We start from the raw sequence: 20,556 nt of genomic DNA, 5'->3' as shown, positions 1-20,556 counted from the left end.
TATATATATATATATATATATATATATATATATATATTCTTGCAAAGTCATCCATATTGCTTTTTGGGGAAGTTATAGTCTGAAAATATCCTTTGTTCAGAGCTTAGTTTAGATGCACTAGAATGAAAGTTCCAGGGGCCTTGTCTAGTTTGTCCACTATTGTATATATAACACCTAGAAGAGTATCTGGCACATGATAGACATTGAACATACTTGTTGAAATAATAAATGAATCAATATTTATATAGGTCACTTATAGCAAAAAGGCAAAGTTGAACAGATTTAGTTATTACTAGACTGTTACAGTTGCAAGAATTAGATAATGCAAAAAAACCTTTTAAAGATCATTTTTTAAAGCAGTACAGTAATTATTTGTATTGTAGAGATAACAGATGCTAAACAGGCTAAAACTTTCTATGACACCATCATATACAGATAAGAGAATACTGTATCTCAGAGCCTAGGTGAAGATATTCGTTGGAAACCTGTCATGTTTTTTTTTTTAAGCCGTACAGCTTTTTCTCTTGAGAAAAAGTCCATGCAGCACAGTACAGCTGGAAATCAAGCAGAAAGCCCAGAGTCTTACTGGCTTGAGGTGTCTCAGGAGATGGAGTGTGGGACTGCCAGAATAGCTGGTAATTGAGTGGATAAATCCCAGAAAGGTGGGAGTTATAGTAGGATAGCCCTAAAATAGATGGATAAACTCTCAGGTACCTAGATAACTTCAAACTGTGCATGGGAGATTCCAAGAAGCTCACTGGAAATAGCTGTAAGGCTGAAGGCTAGCTAAACAGAACCCCTATAACTAAGGATATAAAAAAGAGACCACATCAAGACTGGTAGGAAGGGGAGAGACATGAAGAGGGCTGACCCCAAGCCCGTAGATAGTGGTTGAACCTCAGGAGGGACACCTCAGTGACAGAGGTCCCCCCTGAAGAGGGAGGAGTCCCAATCCCATGCTGAGCTCCCTAGCCTAGGGAAGAGCAGTTCCCAAGGCATCTGAAAGTGAAAATCAGTGAAGATGCATGTCTGCCCTTGCTGGTCGGGCTGAGGGCGACTAGAAACTCAGATGCCCTCTGGTAGAGCTGGCACACAGACTCGCTTGCTTGTGGGCACTCACCTGGTCTCTGGTGGAGAGGCGGCAGCTCGTGAGGCCTAGGGAAATGCGGGGAAGGACTGAGTTGTGTGGCTTCAGGGTGGGAGCTGGAGGGACAGAGCCATTGTTATCCCTGTGTGAAGCCTGTCATACATGTGGCCTACAGCAGGATGCCATCCTTTCAGTGTTAAGTCCTCCCCCAAAGGGCCAAGATGGGACCACATTGTTCTGGTGGAATCTGCGTGTGCACACTGCCTTGGTGACACCCTGGGTTCCTGCTCCCTGAACAGCTGGTCTTATTGCATTGCCTGGGACACTCTTGACTGCCTGGGCTGCTGGCCCCGCCCCACAAGCTGTGGGGGCCTTTTTGCAGTGGTCTCAGGAGATATTTGCTGGTGGGTGATAACCCAAGATTTGTGCCACAGCATCTCTTGGGCAGCTGTTGGGAACCTGCAGGCCTGAGATGGGCGGTGGCTGGCCATGGTGTTTTTGCAGAATGGTTGTGGCCCCGCTCCACTGGTGGGGGAGCTGAGACTACATTGACTTTGTAGACCACACCCCTTAGCTCCCTGCAACCCCACCCAACCCACCTAGAGCTGCATTGCCAGGGGCACTCTGGGTGCTTGGGTGGCCAGCCCCACTCCACAAGACACCGAGGCCTTTTGCAGCAGTGGACACCCCACGATGGCCCAGAGAGATTTTGGTGGTGGACAGTGATCCAAAACCTGTGCTGCAGCCACTCTTGGGGGCAGCTTTTGGGGACCTGCAAGCCTGAAGCAAGTGGTGGCTGGCTGTGGTGTTCTAAGGGCATTTTGTGAAGTCACAGGCCAGGAGGCACAGCGCCAAGGTGAGCAGTGGCTGACTGCGGTGTTCTTGGGGCACTGTGCAAAATGATCACAGACTGAGTACTGGCATAAGAACTGAATCTGCATTAACTTTGTACAAACCACCAGCCACATCTCAGGACTGTGAGATGGCCCACCCAGCTAGTGCTGCATCAACGAGGGCACTCTCAACACCAGCTCAACCAGCCCAGCCCATCTCTCACCTAAGGAGGATTTTTCAGTGGTTGTGCCTGCGGGCAGCCAGTGGGTGGCAATAGGCCTAGAGAGCCCTGTTTCTTATGCTAAGCTGCCTCAGGCCAAATAGGTGGCAACCAGCCTCGGTTCACAGCAAGGCCACCCCCACCTGCCTCCAGGTCTAGCATAGGCAGCAGCCAACCACATAAAGCTTTGGGGCTCCTACCAGGTAGCAGTGGGTCGGTAACAGACAAGGCTGAAATTGGCCTGCATGGGAGACCCTCCCAAGGGACAACAGAAACCACATACCCACAGGCCAGCTTCAGACATACCACAGCACTACCTGGTGAGCCCCATAAGTGGCACACCCAAAGCGGGGGTTTCAACAGGCACAAGAGCCCACAGGGGTGAATTCTCCTCTGAGGGGTCAGCCCCAACACAGCAGCTCATACACTGTGTGTGTAGCCAATCCTTACAGTCAGTCAGAATGAGAGAGTCAGTCCCACCCACTCCAAAAGCAGTCAAGGCTCAACTACAACAGGAGACCACACATAACACACTCACAGGACACTCCTGGAACATACGCACTGGAGATCAGGGAGACTGTGCCATTGGACCACGCAAAACACATACTACAAAAGGCCACCCAGCAAAGACTGAGAGACATAGGAGGTCTACCTAATACATAGACGCAAATACAGAGAGGCAGCCAGAATGAGGAAACAAAGAAACATGTCCCAAATAAAAGAACAGGAGAAACTTTCAGAAATAGAACTAAATGAAATGGAGGGAAATTACCTACCAGAGACAGAATTTAAAACACTGATTATAAGAATACATGAGGAACTTGGTGAGAATTTCATCAAAGAAATAGCAAGCATATAGAAACCATAAAAAAGAACCAGTTAGCAATAAAGAATACAATAACTGAAATGAAGAATACACTAGACGGAATCAATAGATTAGATGAAGCAGAGGATCAAATCATCAATTTAAAAGACAAGGTACCATAAAACACCCAATGGAAGCAACAAAAAGAAAAAATAATTTAAAAAAATGAAGACAGTTTAAGGGACCTGTGGGACAACATCAAGCATAACAACATTTGCATCATAGGAGTACCAGAAGGAGAAGAGAGAGAGCAAGGGATCAAGAACCTATTTGAAGAAATAATGACTGAAAGCTTCCCTAACCTGGTGAAGGAAATAGACATACAAGCCTGAGAAGCATAGAGAGTCTCAAACAAGATGAACCCAAAAAGGCCCACACCAAGACACCTCATAATTAAAATGGCAAAGGTTAAAGACAAAGAAGATCCTCAAAGCAGCAAGACATAGACAACTAGTTACTCGCAAGGGAGCTTCCATAAGACTGTCAGTTGATTTCTCTGCAGGCTAGAAGGGAGTGGCAGGAAATATTCAAAGTGATGAACAAGACCCTACAACTAAGATTACTATACCCAGCAAGGCTATCATTTAAAATTGAAGGAGAGCTAATGAGCTTCCCAGATAAGAAAAAGCTAAAGGAATTCATTAGCACCAAGCTAGCGTTACAGGAAATGTTAGAAGGACTTCTTTAAGCAGAAGAAGGGAGAAAACAAACAAACGAAGACAAAAAATATGAATAATAAAATGGCAATAGCTCTATGTACCTATCAGTAATCACTTGAAATGTAAATGGATTAAATGCTCCAATCAGAAGACATAGGGTAGCTGAGTGGATAAGAAAACAAGACCTGTGAATATGGTGTCTACAACAGACCCACCTCAGATCGAAAGACACACACAAACTGAAAGTAAAGGGATGGAAAAAGATATTTCACGTAAATGGAAATGACAAAAAAGCTGGAGTAGCAATACTTATATGGGACAAAATAGACTTTAAAACCAAGACAATAATAAGAGACAAAGAAGGACATTACATAATAATAAAGTGATCAATTTAACAAGAGGATATCACTTTAATAAACATTTATGCACCTAACATAGGAGCACCTAAATATATAAAGCAAATATTGACCTACATAAAGGCAGGGATCAACAGTAACACAATCATAGTAGGGGACTTCAACACCCCACTGACACCAGTGGACAGATCTTCCAGAAAGAAAATCAACACAGAAACAGCAAAGTTAAATTACACTCTAGACCAGATGGGTTTAATTGATATTTTTAGAGCATTTCACCCCAAAGCAGCAAAATATACATTTTTTGAAGTGCACATGGAACATTTTCCAAGATAGACCTCATGTTAGGCCACAAAACAAGTCAATAAATTTAAGAAGATTGAAATCATATCAAACATCTTCTGTGACAACAGCGGTATGAAACTAGAAATCAGTCACAAGAAAAAAACTGAAAAACACGTGGAGACTAAATAACATGCTACTAAATAATGAACGGGTCAAGAATGAGATCAAGGAAAAAAATCAAAAGATATTTTGAGATAATGAAAATTAAAACATAGTGACCAAAAATCTATGGGACACAGTTAAAGCAGTCCTAAGAGAGAAATTCATAGCAATGCAGGCATACCTAAAGAAACAAGAAAAAAAAATCTCAAATCAACAGTCTATCTTTATACCTAAAGGAACTAGGAAAAGAACAGCAAATAAAGTCCAAAGTGAGTACAAGGAAGGAAATAATAAAGATCAGAGTGGAAATAAAACAAACACTAGAATAACAAATACAAAAGATTAATGAAACCAAGAGCTGGTTTTTTTAAAAAGACGAACAAAATTGACAAACCTTTAACCAGACTCATCAAGAAAAAGAGAGGACCCAAATAAATAAAATCTGAAATGAAAGAAGAGAAGTGACTACCAACACTGAAGAAATACAAAAAAAATTAAGAAAATACTACGAGCAACTACACACCAACAAATCAGATAATCTGGAAGAAATGGATAAGTTCCTAGAAACATACAATCTCCCAAGGCTGAATTGAGTAGAAACAGAAAATCTGAACAGGCTGATTACTGATTCAGTTTTGTTGGTAGTAATCAACAAGCACCCAACAAACAAAAGTCTTGGACCAGATGGTTTCACAGGTGAATTTTACCAAACATTCAAAAAAGTATTAACACCCATTCTCCTCAAACTATTTCAAACAATCCAAGAGGAGAGAAGGCTCCCAAAGTCATTTTACAAGACCACCATTACCCTGATTGCAAAATGAGACAAAGATATTACAAAAAAAAGAAAACTATAGGCCAGTATCCCTAATGAACGGAGATGCAAAAATCCTCTAAAAAATATTAGCCAACTGAATTCAGCAATACATTAAAAAGACCATACACCACTATCAAGTGGGATTCGTTCCTGGTATGCAAGGTTCAATATCCACAGATCAATTAACATGTTACACCACATAAACAAAATGAAAAATAAAAATCATATGGTCATTTCAATAGATACAGAAAAAGCATTTAACAAAATCCAGCATTCATTTATAATAAAAACTCTCAGCAAAGTGGGAATAGAGGGAACATATCTCAACATAATAAAGGCCATAGATAAACCCACGGCTAACATCATACTCAATGGGGAAAAGCTAAAAGCATTTCTTAAGATCAGGAACAAGACAAAGTTGCCCACTTTCACCATTTTTATTCAGCATAGTTCTGGAAGTTCTAGCCACAACAATCAGACAAAAAGAAATAAAAGTCATCCAAATTGAAAAGGAGGAAGTAAAATTGTCATTATATGCAGATGACATGAGAACCCTGAAGATTCCACCAAAAAACTATTAGAACTGATAAATGAATTTAGTAAAGTAGCATGATACAAAAGTAATATTTAGAAATCAGTTGTGTTTGTATACACCAATAACAAACTATCAGGAGAAATTAAGAAAACAATTCCATTTACAGTTGCTGCAAAAAACAATAAAATAGGAATAAATTTAACCAAGGAAGTAAAAGACCTGTACTCAGAAAATCATAAGACATTGAAGAGAGAAATTAAAGAAGATACACAAAATTGAAGCATATACCATGCTCATGGATAGGAAAAATTAATATAGTTAAAATGTCCATACTACCTAAGGCAATATATAGAGCCAACACAGTCCCTATCAAAGTACCAATGACATTTTTCACAGAACTAGAACTTATAATTCTAAAATTTACTTGGAATCATGAAAGACTCCCAAATAGCCACAGCAATCTTGAGAAATAAGAACAAAGTGGTAGGTATCATGCTATCTGACATCATAGCATACTACAAGGCTGTAGTTATCAAAATAGCATGGTATTGGCGTAAAAACAGATGCATAGATCAATGGAACAGAATAGAGAACCCAGGAAATAAGCCCATGCCTATATGGTCATTTAATCTATGACAAAGGAAGCAAGAATTTGTATTGCAGTAAAGACAGTCTATTTAATAAATGGTGCTGGGAAAACTGTACAGATAACATGCAAAAAAAATGAAACTGGACCACCTTTTTATACCATATACAATAATAAACTCAAAATGGATTAAAGATTTAAATATAAGCCCTGAAACCATAAAACTCCTAGAAGAAAATATAGGAAGTAAATTCTCAGACATTACCCTCAGTATTTTTACTGCTGTATCTCCTTGGGCAAGGGAGATAAAAGAAAAAAGTAAACATATGGGACTACATTAAACTGAAAATTTTTTTCACGGCAAAGAAAACCAACAAAACAAAGACATCCTACTGAATGGGAGGAGCTATTTGCCAGTGATAAATCTGATAAGGGTTTAATATCCAAAATTAGAAGACGAAAAAAAAAATACAACTCAACACCAAAAAAAAAAAAAGGAAAAAAAAAACCCCAAACAAGCCAATTAAATATGGGCAGAGTATCTGAAGAGATATTTCTCCAAAGAGGAACTTCAGATGGCCAATAGGCATGTGACAAGATCTGTTCAGCATCATTAATCATCAGAGAAATGCAAATAAAAACCACACTGAGATACCACCTCACTTCTGTTAGAATGGCTCTCATCTATAAAAACAAGTGCTGGGACGGATGTGGAGAAAAGGGAACCCTTGTGAACTGTTGGTGGGATTGCAAATTGGTGCAGCCACAACAGAAAACAGTATGGAGGTTCCTCAGAAATCAAAAATGAAACTACCTTATAATCCAGAATTCCACTCCTGGGTATTTATCCAAAGAAATCCAAAACACTAATTGGAAAAAATATATGCACCCCTATGTTTACTGCATCACTATTCACAACAGTCAATATACGGAAACAACTGAAATGCCCATCAATAGATAATTGGATAAAGAAACTGTGGTACATTTATACAGTGGAGTATTACTGTGCCATTAAAAAGAATGAAATCTTACCGTTTGCAACAGCATGGATGAACCTAGAGGATGATATGCTAAGTGAAATAAGTCAGACAGATACCCATCTGATCTCACTTATGTGTAGAATCTAAAGAACAGAATAAAGAAACAGAAATAGACTCATAGATACAGAGAACAGACTGATGGTTGCTAGATGGGAAGGGGTTGGGGGATGGGCGAAAAGGTGAAGAGTTTAGAAAATATAAATTGGTAGTCACAAAATTGTAATGGGGATGTGAAATACAGTATGGGGAATATAATCAATAATATTGTAAAGATTATGTAGGGTGTCAGATAGGTACTAGACTTATTGGGGGGGATCACTTCATAGATTATATAAATGCCTAACCACTGCACTATATACCTGAAACTGTAAAATAAGTTTCATTTGAATGAATATATGAAGTTGACATTCTAGATGAAGTTGACATTCATCTAGAATGTCAACTATAATTGTGTGTATGTATATATGTATATATGTGTATATATGTGTGTGTGTATATATATATAATCTAGTTACAGGATGTAAAGTACAGCATAGAGAATATAGTCATTGGTATTGTAACAGCTATGTACAATGTCAGATGGGCAGTAGACTGGTGGGATTATCACTTTGTGAGGTATAAATGTCTAATTATTATGTTTTGTACACCTAAAACTAATATTAAAAAAAAGAACGATTCTCTTCTATTGACTCCTAGAAGCTTTATGATTTTACTGATCACATTTAGATCTATGAACCATCTGGAACTGATTTTTATGCATGGGGTGAGCTTAAAGGTCAAGTTCCCATTTTCTTCTCAGATGATAACCATTAAAACAGTACTATGGTGTTTTGGTTTTGAAAAGGCTATTCTTGGTGCTCTGCCATGTCACCTTTGACATAAATCAAGTATCCATATATACATATATAGGACTTTTTATCAGGGCTGTGTTCTGTTCCATTGGTCTTTATATCCTTGTGATGTCCACAGTGTCTTCTTAATTACTATAACTTTATAATAAGTCATTATATCTGGCAGTGTAAGAGTACCTCCCCTTACTCACTCACTTTATTCTTCTTCAAGTGTAAGCTGTACTTTGCCCTTTGTATTTGCATGTACATTTTATTGTCAGTTTAAAAAAAATGCATACACTCCTAAAGTCAATGGGGAATCATTGAGGTGTGAGTGATAATGATAAAAAATTTTGTATGTGATTTTAATAATGCTAGTCAGTTCAAATATATAGTCTTTTATTAAGATTAAAGAATGTCTTTGTTATTTTACCATTGGTTTTATATTCTCTTGTAGACTACTCAGTAAATTGATCTTATTTTAGAAAAAAAAATATATATATAATGGTGAAGAACATACTCATTTGAAGTTTCGTAGTTAGAGTTTATTTTAAAAACATGCAGACTGAGAATGTACAATTAAGTGATCTTGGTATTTTGTGTTTTTTTTTTTTCCAGAACATCTATGATAACAGTCTTCTATAAATCGAACTTTTTCAAGAATTCTCTGAAGAAACCAAGTAGGATTTTCTTACATCATGACTTAATCTGAATGCAAGAACAAGGAATAGGTTTTATCTCTAAATATAATGAAGGGCTGTGTGTAAACACAGACCCTTACTCAGTTCTAATGAGCATTTTAGACATGAGTTTACATCGGCAAATGGGTTCAGATCGAGATCTTCAGTCTTCTGCTTCATCTGTGAGCTTGCCTTCAGTCAAAAAGGCACCAAAAAAAAGAAGAATTTCAATAGGCTCTCTGTTTCGGAGAAAAAAGGATAACAAACGTAAATCAAGGGAGATAAATGGCGGGGTGGATGGAATTGCAAGTATTGAAAGTATACATTCTGAAATGTGTACTGACAAGAACTCCATTTTCTCTACAAATACCTCCTCTGACAATGGATTAACTTCCATCAGCAAACAAATTGGAGACTTTATAGAGTGCCCTTTGTGCCTTTTGCGGCATTCTAAAGACAGATTTCCTGAGATAATGACTTGTCATCATAGATCTTGTGTGGATTGCTTACGACAATATCTAAGGATAGAAATTTCTGAAAGTAGAGTTAATATCAGTTGCCCAGAATGTACTGAACGATTTAATCCCCATGATATTCGCTTGATATTAAGTGATGATGTGTTGATGGAAAAATATGAAGAATTTATGCTTAGACGGTGGCTCGTTGCAGATCCTGACTGTAGGTGGTGTCCAGCTCCAGACTGTGGGTAAGAAGATTTTGTTATATTTTTCTTGAGTTAATTTTTTTTCTTGTGATAAAATAAGAATTTTCTGACTATTACTCAAAAGAAAAATCTTAACATGTCGTGTAATTCATTCAATCGACAAACATATTGATTGAGTACATACCATGTGTCAGGCAGTGTTTGATGTCAAAGGCAGGAAACTTATGTTACTCATTTTTATATTGTCTCTGCACAACATTCACTTAACATTTTTCAGTAGAAAAGGATAAGATGGTAAAGTGCAGGATCTAATTGTTGGCAAAATTGATTTTCCCCATCCAATGGGAAAATTTTTATTTTGATATAACAGATGAAATGATCAGGGGTTTTGTTTGTTTTTGCTGTGGGGGGGGGTCACTTATATAAATTTAAGTGACCTTTTTGAAAGGCACCTTACTGTGTATCATAGTATAATGTGTTTATGTTGGTGTACATAGTGTTTACTAGTCTCAAGATCTAGGGATTATATAATACTTTATTTACCTCACATTTTTAATTACAAATACCATTTTACCAACATTTAAAATAATTATGCTTATATATTTGATTATTATGTCAATAGCTGCCTCTGTTTACAGAGCATTTACTATGTCCAGTTGTCAGAACTAGGGAGAAACAGTCATATACTCATGTGTTTTTTTTGTTTGTTTGTTTGTTTTTTGGATTTTGACAATTTAATTTCTTTTGAACGTAAGTCACTTTTTGCAAACTAGGAAACAATCAAAATAAGGAAATCTAGTCCTGTCGGGATCCAGGCCAAATCTTGCAACCTTCAGCAGAATGACGTAATACAAGGTGCTGTCAATGGGTTTATAAACTCTAAATAACAACCACTTACCTACATTTTTCCTTAGGAAACATCCAAAAGCCTGTTCCTTAAAGGCATGATACACAGAACATTTTGACCCAAATTACATGCTGGCCAACCTGTTGGTGAACCAGATCAGAGCTGGCCAAGGACTGGTGAACAGAGAGAGTGTTTACATTTTGAAAACTTGCTCTGAGGTTTAAAAACTTCCTGGTTGCTGTTAATAAGAAAGTTAAAAAAATATATATTACAGATATATCAACACTGATACTTGATTTTGCCAAGGTCTTCCATTAGAATCCTAAGTTAGAGATGAGTAGGGGATAAGATACTCAGATGTTTTCAAAATAAATGACTTACTAATAAGAAATTTGACATATTGCATTTTTCCACTTGCCACAAGAACAATCTGACAATAAAGACTATTTAAAGAAACATCTGAAAAGGGTGATGGCAGCAACACTTCCCACTACGGAATAACCTCCCGCTTTTCCATACAATTAGCATTGCTATTCTTCCATGATAGAGGTTCATGTGGAAAAACTTGTCAGGACTTTTGCCAAGGCCAGGAGCTCAAAGATAAAGCCTGTTCTAACTAGCTAATGGTAAGTTAAGTTAACATCTTTAAGATGGGATTCACAAAACCTGGCCATTGTTTTGTTTCGTTTGTTGTTTTTTTTAGCTGAGCCATCCTGCCACCTGTTGGCAGCTCAGCGGCAGCTCAGCCTGGGTCGTGAATTCAACCAGCAACCCTGTTGCTCAGAGATCGCACTCTTGAGCGAGCTCTTAACCAACTGAGCCACTTGACAGGCCTCACTGTTTTGTTAAACATATGCAAACTTCAGAATTCCCTTGCCCTTAACCATAGTTTCTGCTCCATGTCTTAAAGCTGGGTTCAGACCCATCTGACTCTTCTCAGGGCTACGGTGGGTGCTAGTCATCAAAGTCTAGAATGTCATCTTAGGAGTAACCCTGGTAGCCTTTGGATGCATAGTGGACAATGTACGGTGGTAAAACCCTGGCAGGAACACCAAGATGCCAGTGATCAGATCAGGAATGGCCCAGTCTGCCCCTCCTTTGCTGATATAGCCCACCAGCAGGAGGGAGCCTATGATAATGAGAAAGGCACCAATCAAAAACAACACTGTAGTAAATGCAGTGGCCTTATATAGGATCTTAGGAGGGCTTTTCATTAACCGAAGGTTGATGTAGCCATCACCTGTGGAGAGCCTTGAGTATTTCACTTTACTACTGGGGATTCCAGCAGCCAGGTTGGTATCAGACGGCATCATAACATCCTGACCCAGCTACACTCACTGGCCATAGAGACGCCCAGAGTCTTCATGACATGCCTCACCTAACTGCCACCCTGCCCCAACCAGCTCAACGCCGGAAGTCCAGTCATATACTCTTAAAGAATATCGAAAGCCATAAACACTGGATACGATTTAGCATACCATTAGTAAACCAGAGATTATCTATAAGTAACAATTTCAGGACTCATTCTTCTGAATCAAATCCATTATTAGAAACTTGTTGCAAGGCAAATTTTCAGATTGCATCTAATTTATATTCCATAATTTTAAATGAGAAAAGTAATAGTATGTTTCCAGCCTGTGCAAATCCCAACCAGTTTTCCCAAGTATCACAAGCACTTAACTGGATTTCTGTGTAATGTTATATAAAGCACTAAAAATATTACCTAGTTATTTAACATTTTATGAATTCATTAGTTGTGTGAAGGACTCAGAGATATACTAGTCAGTATCAAATTTGAATTATGCTCTCCTGTACTGCTGGGACCTTGTACCACAACATAAATAAAATAATGTGTTAAAGACAGTATCTAAACTGGGCCAAGGTTGGCTGTGCTTTCAAGTGTATGATAGAAGCGAACTCTGGGACCTATGAAAGAGGTAAACTCTCAAGAGAAAGATGAGAAAGATGAGAAGGAAATAGGGATAATGAAGTTGAGCAGAAGACAATACACTGTCAGAAGAGCAGCTTAGCTACAGTTGTATCACTCTTGATCCTTGGAGCCTCTGTCCAACATTTTCACTAGTGCAAATGTGCACATTCATTAGAGTAGATTTGAGGTTAGATAGCAAATTTTAGGTTAAAAAAAAAAGCTTTTGGGAAATCATTATAGCATATACTTCTATAGTAAGAATTTAAATAGTGAGGAATGTGCTTATATATTGTTTATTACCTGATTTTCTAACTATCTTTTATGGAACCACAGCATAAGAGGTGCTCTCAAGTGTTCCTTTAAGCATTTAATAGCTTTAAAAGAAAAAGTGAAAATGATGGACAAATTAAAAAGAAGCTTAAGCATCAGAACCTGTGGTCAGAAGAGATTCAGACAATAAATCCAGGGGCACAAGCTTTCTGGTGACTAGGTGTATTTTCCTTGTGCTGGATTGATTGATCATGTCACCATACTGGATAATATCAACACTATCAACCTGATAGAACACAATAGATAGGGCTGACACAGATTCCAGTTAGTATAGGAACTTGATTTTAGAGGAAGGTTGCCAAACCAACTGAGAAAGGATTGATTATTCAATGTATAAAATTGTGAAAATTAGCTATTTGAGGGGAAAAAATTAGATTGTCACCACACCTAACACATCAAAACAAAGTCAAAACATTACAGAAGTAAGTTATATAAATAAAAGGAAAAGAATTAACTAAAAATATAGATGACTATAGCTCACCAACTGCCATACTATTTATTAAAATTGAACACACATTTACCCCGTAACTTAGAAGATCCACTCCTAGTTAAATACCTTAGAGAAACTACTTGTGTGCCAGGAGGCATCTAGTTAGAAGTGTTTAAGAGTGTTACAGCAAATAAAAAAGAAAAAAACAAATGTTCATTGACAGTAAAATGGATGAAAACATTTAGTTTATGGTTACCTCTTGAGAGAAGAAGGATGTGAACTTCAAGGGGCAATCAAGGAATTTCTAAAGCCACTGATAGCTACTAAGGTAACCATAGGTTCAGATTTGCCCAAGATAGTTTCAGTTCATGCATATTGTACTGGTGTAATTTTTAATAGCATTAGCATTCTCAAGTGTCCCAGTTTAGGTTATGAATTATATGATCACCCTGTTGATACTGTTTTTAACTCGTAGGTTAGATACAGGGGTATTGGTTTTATTATTTATAAATCCTTTGGTATGTATGACATTTTTCAGTAAAATTTTAAAATTTTTCATAAATTTGTAGTTTGAGTTATTTTTATACATTTTCTTCTCATTGAGACTGCATTGTTAAAAAGTAAAATGGCTTAGTATTCTAAGTATTTTAAAGTTAAGTATAAAATATAAAACAGTAGAAACACCTACTTCAATAGATTCTGTTATGAAAACAGAAGCTTATGTAAGTTTAACAAAGAATTGGGTTTGCTTAATTTGGCTATAAATTATTTTCGGTTCTGGTGGTTGTCAGTAGTTGTACCACAGAAGATAAAGAAAACATGTCACAGACATTTATTTGTGTATTTTCATTTGTATTTGATTTATGCTGGCTCTCTAATAGCATATTTTATATACTTGATTACATTTTAGTTTTTATGATTGTGTTACGCAGAAAAACTCACCCAGTAACAAAATTTATATGTATACTTTGCAAACATAAAATACTACATAAGCCCTCATTAAAATTTAGTTTTAGTTAGCATGAGCATGCACTGACCTGATTTTGAATCTCCATCCTATCATGTTGTAAGAATTGAGATAGATCTTTAATGTTATTACTAACATAATTCCTAGCATACAGTAAGCTTTTCATAGCTCTTATCATTCCTATCTCTACTTCTGAAGTTTTGTTTTTATTTTTTTGTATCAGACAGTCATTCAAATATTTAATCCACCTATGTGCCAGGCACTAGAGATCTGGTGAACAAAAAACAAAAATCCCTGCCCTCTTAGAACTTAAAATCTTTGTATCCACAGAGGGACATTTTTTATTTAAACTCAATTTATTATTTAAACCTGACATAAGGAATACTGGTAAATATCTGACTGGCAGTTATTCATAAAAATGCTTAGCCAACAGTAGTAGGACCATAGGCATGTATGTATTTAACCCCTTTCATTGTACAACACACTTGAAAGGCTTTTTTGCAAAAATACTAGATGTGAAATTATGAATTTTCTTTCTGCATTTCATATTTGTCAATATGACCATTTCCTATGGTTGACACCAATTTTACTTAAACATGTAATTTTGTACACTTTGGGAAATATTGCCCTTAGCTCAGAGTAGAAAGAAACCTGACCTGGCTTCTATTTGAAATCTCTCAGGGTTTCTGACCTAAGTCTTTCCATTCTTCTGAGGACCAGTGCAGATTAAACTTCTTTAAAGAACAGTATTTCTTTAAAAACAAAACAAAACAAAACCTCTTGACAAGGGGCCTAGGAGGCTAAACCCGTGTGCTGTGATTTAGCCAGCATAAAGTTAGCTAGCCTGTGTCTAAAAAATGCCAGTCTGCACAGGTTCAGAGAAAAATCTGCCCATGGTCTGGAGAAGAATTGGAGTGAGAGGCATGTACGAAGGGAAGCATAGAACCTGTCTTGGAAAAAAATATCTGATTGCCTCCAGCCTTAGAGGCCTAGTTTGTACATTGTCTAGGCAGATAGCAAAAAGTTGGCATTTTAGTTTCTGTCATCACTTGTTTCAACTAACTAAAACCACCCTTTTACCAGCACACATTATCCATGTCATCTCATGTGAGTGCATCTGACTTTACTGGGGAACTTTTAATATAAGGGACATTTATTGTACTAGAATATAATTAGTGCTTTACAAGGTTTGACAATTGAGTTCGCGAACTCGTCCTAGAAAAAGTGCTACATACCGCATTGCTGAATATCACCATGGTCACCTTCAAAGTACTCCCCTTAGGAAGCTCTGCACCAATGCCAGCGCCTCTTTTTCTGGAATGGCCATCAGGCTGTCGTCGTATTACATTTGATGTCTTCAATGTCATCAAAATGTCTTCCTTTCAATATTTCCTTTTTCTTCAGGTAAAGAAAGAAGTCATTGGGGGCCAGATCAGGTGAGTAGGAAGGGTGTCCCAATACAGTTATTTGTTTACTGGCTAAAAACTCCCTCACAGACAATGCCATGTGAGCTGGTGCATTGTCGTGATGCAGGAAATTGTTGGCGAAAAGTTCATTTCAGGTCATCTAACTTTTTCACGCAGCCCTTTCAGCACTTCCAAATAGTAAATTTGGTTAACTGTCCAGTTGGTACAAATTCATAATGAATAATCCCTCTGCTATCAAAAAAGGTTAGCAACATCGGTGCAACAAGTTCGCGAACTTAATTGTCACACCTGGTATGTCTGTGAGACCCTCAAAGGCAAAAAAAGAGTGTTTTTCTTTTTCTTCTTCTTTTTTATTTTTTAGCTGAGCCATCCTGCCACCTGTTGGCAGCTCAGCTTGGGCCAGGAATCGAACCATCAACCCTGTTGCTCAGAGCTCGCACTCTTGAGTGAGCTCTTAACCAACTGAGCCACTCGGCTGGCCCCAAGAGTGTTTTTTCTTTGTAACCCACAGGTTAAACACAATGCTCAGTGAATTCTAGTTAATATCCATATGACTCTCATTCCCATCCTACAAAGAAGGATTTTAGCCATAACTTGACCATCTTTTGACATGCTGGAAATGCTTTTGTAGGCTGACCTTTTAGAAATTTTATGTAGAGAGCAGAATCCAACTTTGATTTTCTGTGGAGAAAACAAATATGTGTGACTTAGAAAACAAAGTTTTGTTTACAGGGAGCCATAATGAGTAAACTATGTTTCAAGGGAAGTTGTAATTTATAACTAGTGATAAATTCTATGTATTAGAATAGACAATAAAAGTATTCTATGAGTTAATAGCTGGAGCTGAGAGCTTGCTGTTTTTAATTTATTCTTCATCCTAAACATAAAACTAATCTAAGTAAATTTTAACACCAAATAATTCAGTATCTACTACTGCTATGCCAAACATTATTAACTGATACTAAGATTTTTTTGGTGAAGTTTCAGGGAATCAATAAAAATAACATTCTTCCCCTCACCCCCTTGTTAAGAACCAAGTTGATGTAATACAACACAGGAGATATGTCAGCTTTCTCTTACTAATTAGCAGACTAAAGAATGTGGCTTCAGCTATGCAGCCAAAATGGTTTAGTAATACTCCACCTCTAAATTAGACAGACGTCTCCAGTAGTCTTGGTAGTTCTCAACAATTGTAGGCCTCCCCTACAGCATGTACTGGAGAGCCGAACCGAACACATCCACTGTAGGAAACCAGATCCTGAAAAGAAATCAGGAGATGAGCCTCACTTTGTTGAGACCTTCTCCCCAATACATTAATCAAGTCACTCCTTTTCCACTGGAATAACAGCAACTTCTTGAAAACGGAAACATGAGCCTATTGACTTTGATATAAAACCTGACTTTTCCCCTTAACTGGATCAAAATCATTTTGGTATTTCTGATTATATTTTCTTTGTTCTTTAAAAGTTATGTTAAAGCTTTGTGGGTTTGAAAAAGGGTTATCTTGGACATCTTTCTTTGTTCTTTTTTCTCATTTTTTAATTAAAATTTTATTGGGACTATTATATCTTTCTTAGGATTACATTTCATGTTAGATATAGTTTGTTGTTCTTACTTGTTCCTTCATAAGGAATTTGTTCTAGGCAGAATATACTGCCCTAGCTGTTATTCCTACTTTCTCAATTTTATCAGTAGTGTAAGTTGTGGAACTCGACTACTGTGAAACTCTCCAGGAAATAGATGTTGTGGTCAAATAAATTCGGGAAATAGTGCACATACTACACTGAGCATTGGTATGTTAAAAATTCTTTTAGCAAATACTAGAGTAAAAAACAAACAAAACTTTAATTTTGCTTAGCATTTCCCTAGCTTGACCATTGAGTACTTTCTTTGTATGGATCACCTGTTAACCAGTGAACAGAAAATACTTTTGGAAAAACTGTCGTATTTCAGCCCTTTCCTATTTTCCCCACTTTCTTCCTGTCCCTCCACTCCTGCCTAAGTAGGAAGGTTAAAGCATTTCAAGTAACTAGAGACCTTCAGCTGAAGAATAGACAGAAAGTAAGACTTGAGTTAAAAAATAGATCATAGAAGGAAATGGAGCTGTCTTTTAAACCAAGATTTGGATACTGTTTGAACCAGAAATGTTTAGTTAGTTAATTAGCATTTTTTTTATCTCTCTGACCTTCTGCTGATCCTGGACTTTTCCCAAATAATAGTTAATGCACCAGAGCAGAGAGACTTCTGAAATTTTTCTTTAAAGCATTTTATATTTAATTTGCTTTACCATTTGCTTCTATTATAATTTGAGAGCCGTTTTCCAATGGGAAATAAGTTTGGCTCCCCACACCATGAAACTCATCTTCAAAAGGCCTTTGAAAACACATTTTCAAAATATGTGAATGCTAGGTACATTTAATTCCTTGATATATTATAGAATGTGCCTAACCAGTTATTATTAGGATTGAATGCGTATGGACACAGAACACTTACATAGTAAGTACTCAATAATTGTTAGCAAAGAAAAACTACTATACATTTTTACAGTTCTCAAAATATACATTCATGAGAATACTTGGTTAGTATTATTAAAGATAACCCTGTTTTTGTTTGGAATTTGTGCAGATTGAATGGGACTTGAATGTTTAGTTCTGTGGTAGGATACCTTAGCTTTTATATTACTAAAAAAAAAACCCCCAAAACCTGAGAAGTAGCATAAAACAAGATGGATGTACTTTATCTCTTACATTTGAATACATATGATGTGCTCTGAACTAATTCTTTTTCCCTTTCTCCCTCCTTTCCTCTCCACCTCTCTTTCTCCCCCTCCTTCTGTTCTTTTCTCCCTCCTCCACCCTTTCTCCCTCCCCCACCTGTATCATCTTATTTAAATATCACAACTCTTTATTATTATATCCTGATTTTTGAGATGCATCAAAACCTACATTTTCACCAATTATTAAATGTTTGACATTGTATTATAATACAGAATGATTGCTCTACATGTCAGCTGTTAATTTGCTCCTGGTAATTACACTGCATATTTTTAAAATGCTAAATAAATATTCACTATCTATAAGCAGTGAATCATTTTCAACATGTTTAAGTCTCTAGACCCAAAACTATAAGGAATTTTCATCTTAAAGCAATTTATGAAGCTGTTTTAAGTTTGATTACTGAGAAGCAAAAGTGTTTTGAGTCCTCAGGTTTTTTTGCTATACCCTTCATGTTTTTAGTGATGTTTTGCCAGATTTTGGAACTTCTCTTGTCATAAAATTTTGAAATGGCAAAGTTGACATTCTCCTTTTAATTCTTGTCAAGATGTGACTAATTCCCTAATAGAATTTTCTCTTGGAGGACTCAATGCCTAAAATCATTAATTAAAAATTAAGTCAGTTCTTAAAAGTTTTGTTTAGTGATATTCTACTATACTGAAAAACCTACAAAGCTTAGAATTATGATATAACCTAATTTCTATTAATCTATCTTATATATTTTTAAATATTTACTTAGCAAGGATATGTTCTTCCTAAATTTATCTAGTTAAAGCACTCTTAGTGTTGATATTAACTAGATCTGTTTTCCTATTTAATTATTTGAAAGTTCTTAAGTTTATGTCCAAATTTGGTTTTCACAGTTATCGCTATAATTATTGCATTTTGTTTTTGCAACACAATGTACATTTATACTTCAGTTTTCCAGTAAAAGTTCACCATATAAAGCAACAGATTTTTACTTCTAAGTTATATCCAGAATTCCTACCAATGTTTATTTTTAAATGAATATTCAGAAATTAATATTCAATCTAAATGATATATATTATACTAATGTAGGAATGATAGTAACTTGTATGATCACATGGTCATTAATCAAGCACAAGTGCAGAGATACTAGAAATGTCACTGGAGCAGTCATTTGCGTATTTTGCCTACCAATGGTCGGGGCAAAGCTGAAGCTGATTTGGGCTGAATACTGAGGCTAAGCAAACTTCAGTGAATTCTTATTTTATTGTATGTTTGGGAAATCCTAGTTGTAGAGAAAGTGGGTAACTTACATAAAACTATACAGGTAATAAGTGGTAGAAGTTGCATTTGGACCAAGTAGCCTAAACTTTTCTTCTGCCTTTATAAATTGTGAGTGACTTAAAAAAGTAGGTGGTCTTAGCATTGTCCCCTGCACACACACACAGCTTCCCCCATTCTGTCCCCTCCTCTTCCCTGCTTCCTTCAAGAAAAGGTAGGATAGAGAAGAAATTTAGAAGAGAAGGCCTTTCCTTTTCACTGAAATTATTTTTAAGGCTGCCTTTAGATTATAACTTGATAGAAAATAAAGTGTAGAGTCTGAAGATATTTTTCTTTTTATTGAGACTGCAATGAGTAAACCCTTTGGGAAAATTTTAAGCTTGGGGAAATGAAACAGTGTTGATTTAAATTGCCTTTAATTCAGTCATGTTTGAACATATTTATACTAGACAATGGTAATTGTAGAATTTGTCTATCAGAAATAAAGTAGATCACTTCTCAGCCTTTTGGCTAAAATCAAGTGTAGAAATAAAGTAGAATTTAAGATGTAAATTAAAGTGTGAGATAATGGAGCAACAGGTTCAAAAATGGAAGAATTTTCTGACTCTTGAAATTTTTCAGATTATATAATTTTAATAAATTTAATAGAAATCAGTTACAATTATTATTTAAATTTTTATGCCTGTAACAAGAGGAGCCCTGAAAAGTCCCCTAAATTTCAAGGCAAAAGGAAATGTCTGATATTTACAAAAGCTTTTTATTCATAGATAAGACTTGTTTCTCTTTCAGAGAGAACCAGAAACCCCTAGACATTTTTTAATGGAAAGTTTTATTGAGATAATTGTAGATTCATGTATAGTTGTAAGAAATAATACAGAGAAATCCTGCGTATCCTTCATGCAGTTTGCCCCAGTGATAGCATTTTGCAAAGCTATAAAACAGTATCACAGCTAGGGTGCTGGCATTGATACAATACACCAATC

At 36.6% G+C, this 20,556-nt stretch overlaps 1 protein-coding gene and 1 pseudogene across 2 annotated transcripts in view; one reads left to right on the top strand and one right to left on the bottom strand.

Moving 5' to 3' along the window:
- Window positions 1-20,556, top strand: part of RNF19A (ring finger protein 19A, RBR E3 ubiquitin protein ligase) — a 58,598-nt gene that overhangs the window by 17,936 nt on the left and 20,106 nt on the right. For both annotated transcript variants that reach the window (XM_019642555.1, XM_019642556.1), the window contains exon 2: window positions 8,895-9,662. In XM_019642555.1, coding sequence (XP_019498100.1) covers window positions 8,989-9,662 — 674 coding nt within the window. In that variant the 5' untranslated portion in view covers window positions 8,895-8,988. The remainder of the gene's footprint in view (window positions 1-8,894; window positions 9,663-20,556) is intronic.
- Window positions 11,422-11,780, bottom strand: LOC109382806 (transmembrane protein 230 pseudogene; annotated as a pseudogene).

This window comes from Hipposideros armiger, unplaced genomic scaffold (assembly GCF_001890085.2).
Source record: "Hipposideros armiger isolate ML-2016 unplaced genomic scaffold, ASM189008v1 scaffold_70, whole genome shotgun sequence".
In the NCBI taxonomy this organism is placed as follows: Eukaryota; Metazoa; Chordata; class Mammalia; order Chiroptera; family Hipposideridae; genus Hipposideros; species Hipposideros armiger.
Note: the sequence above shows the minus strand (reverse complement) of the source record. Positions and strands in the feature narration are given on the sequence as shown.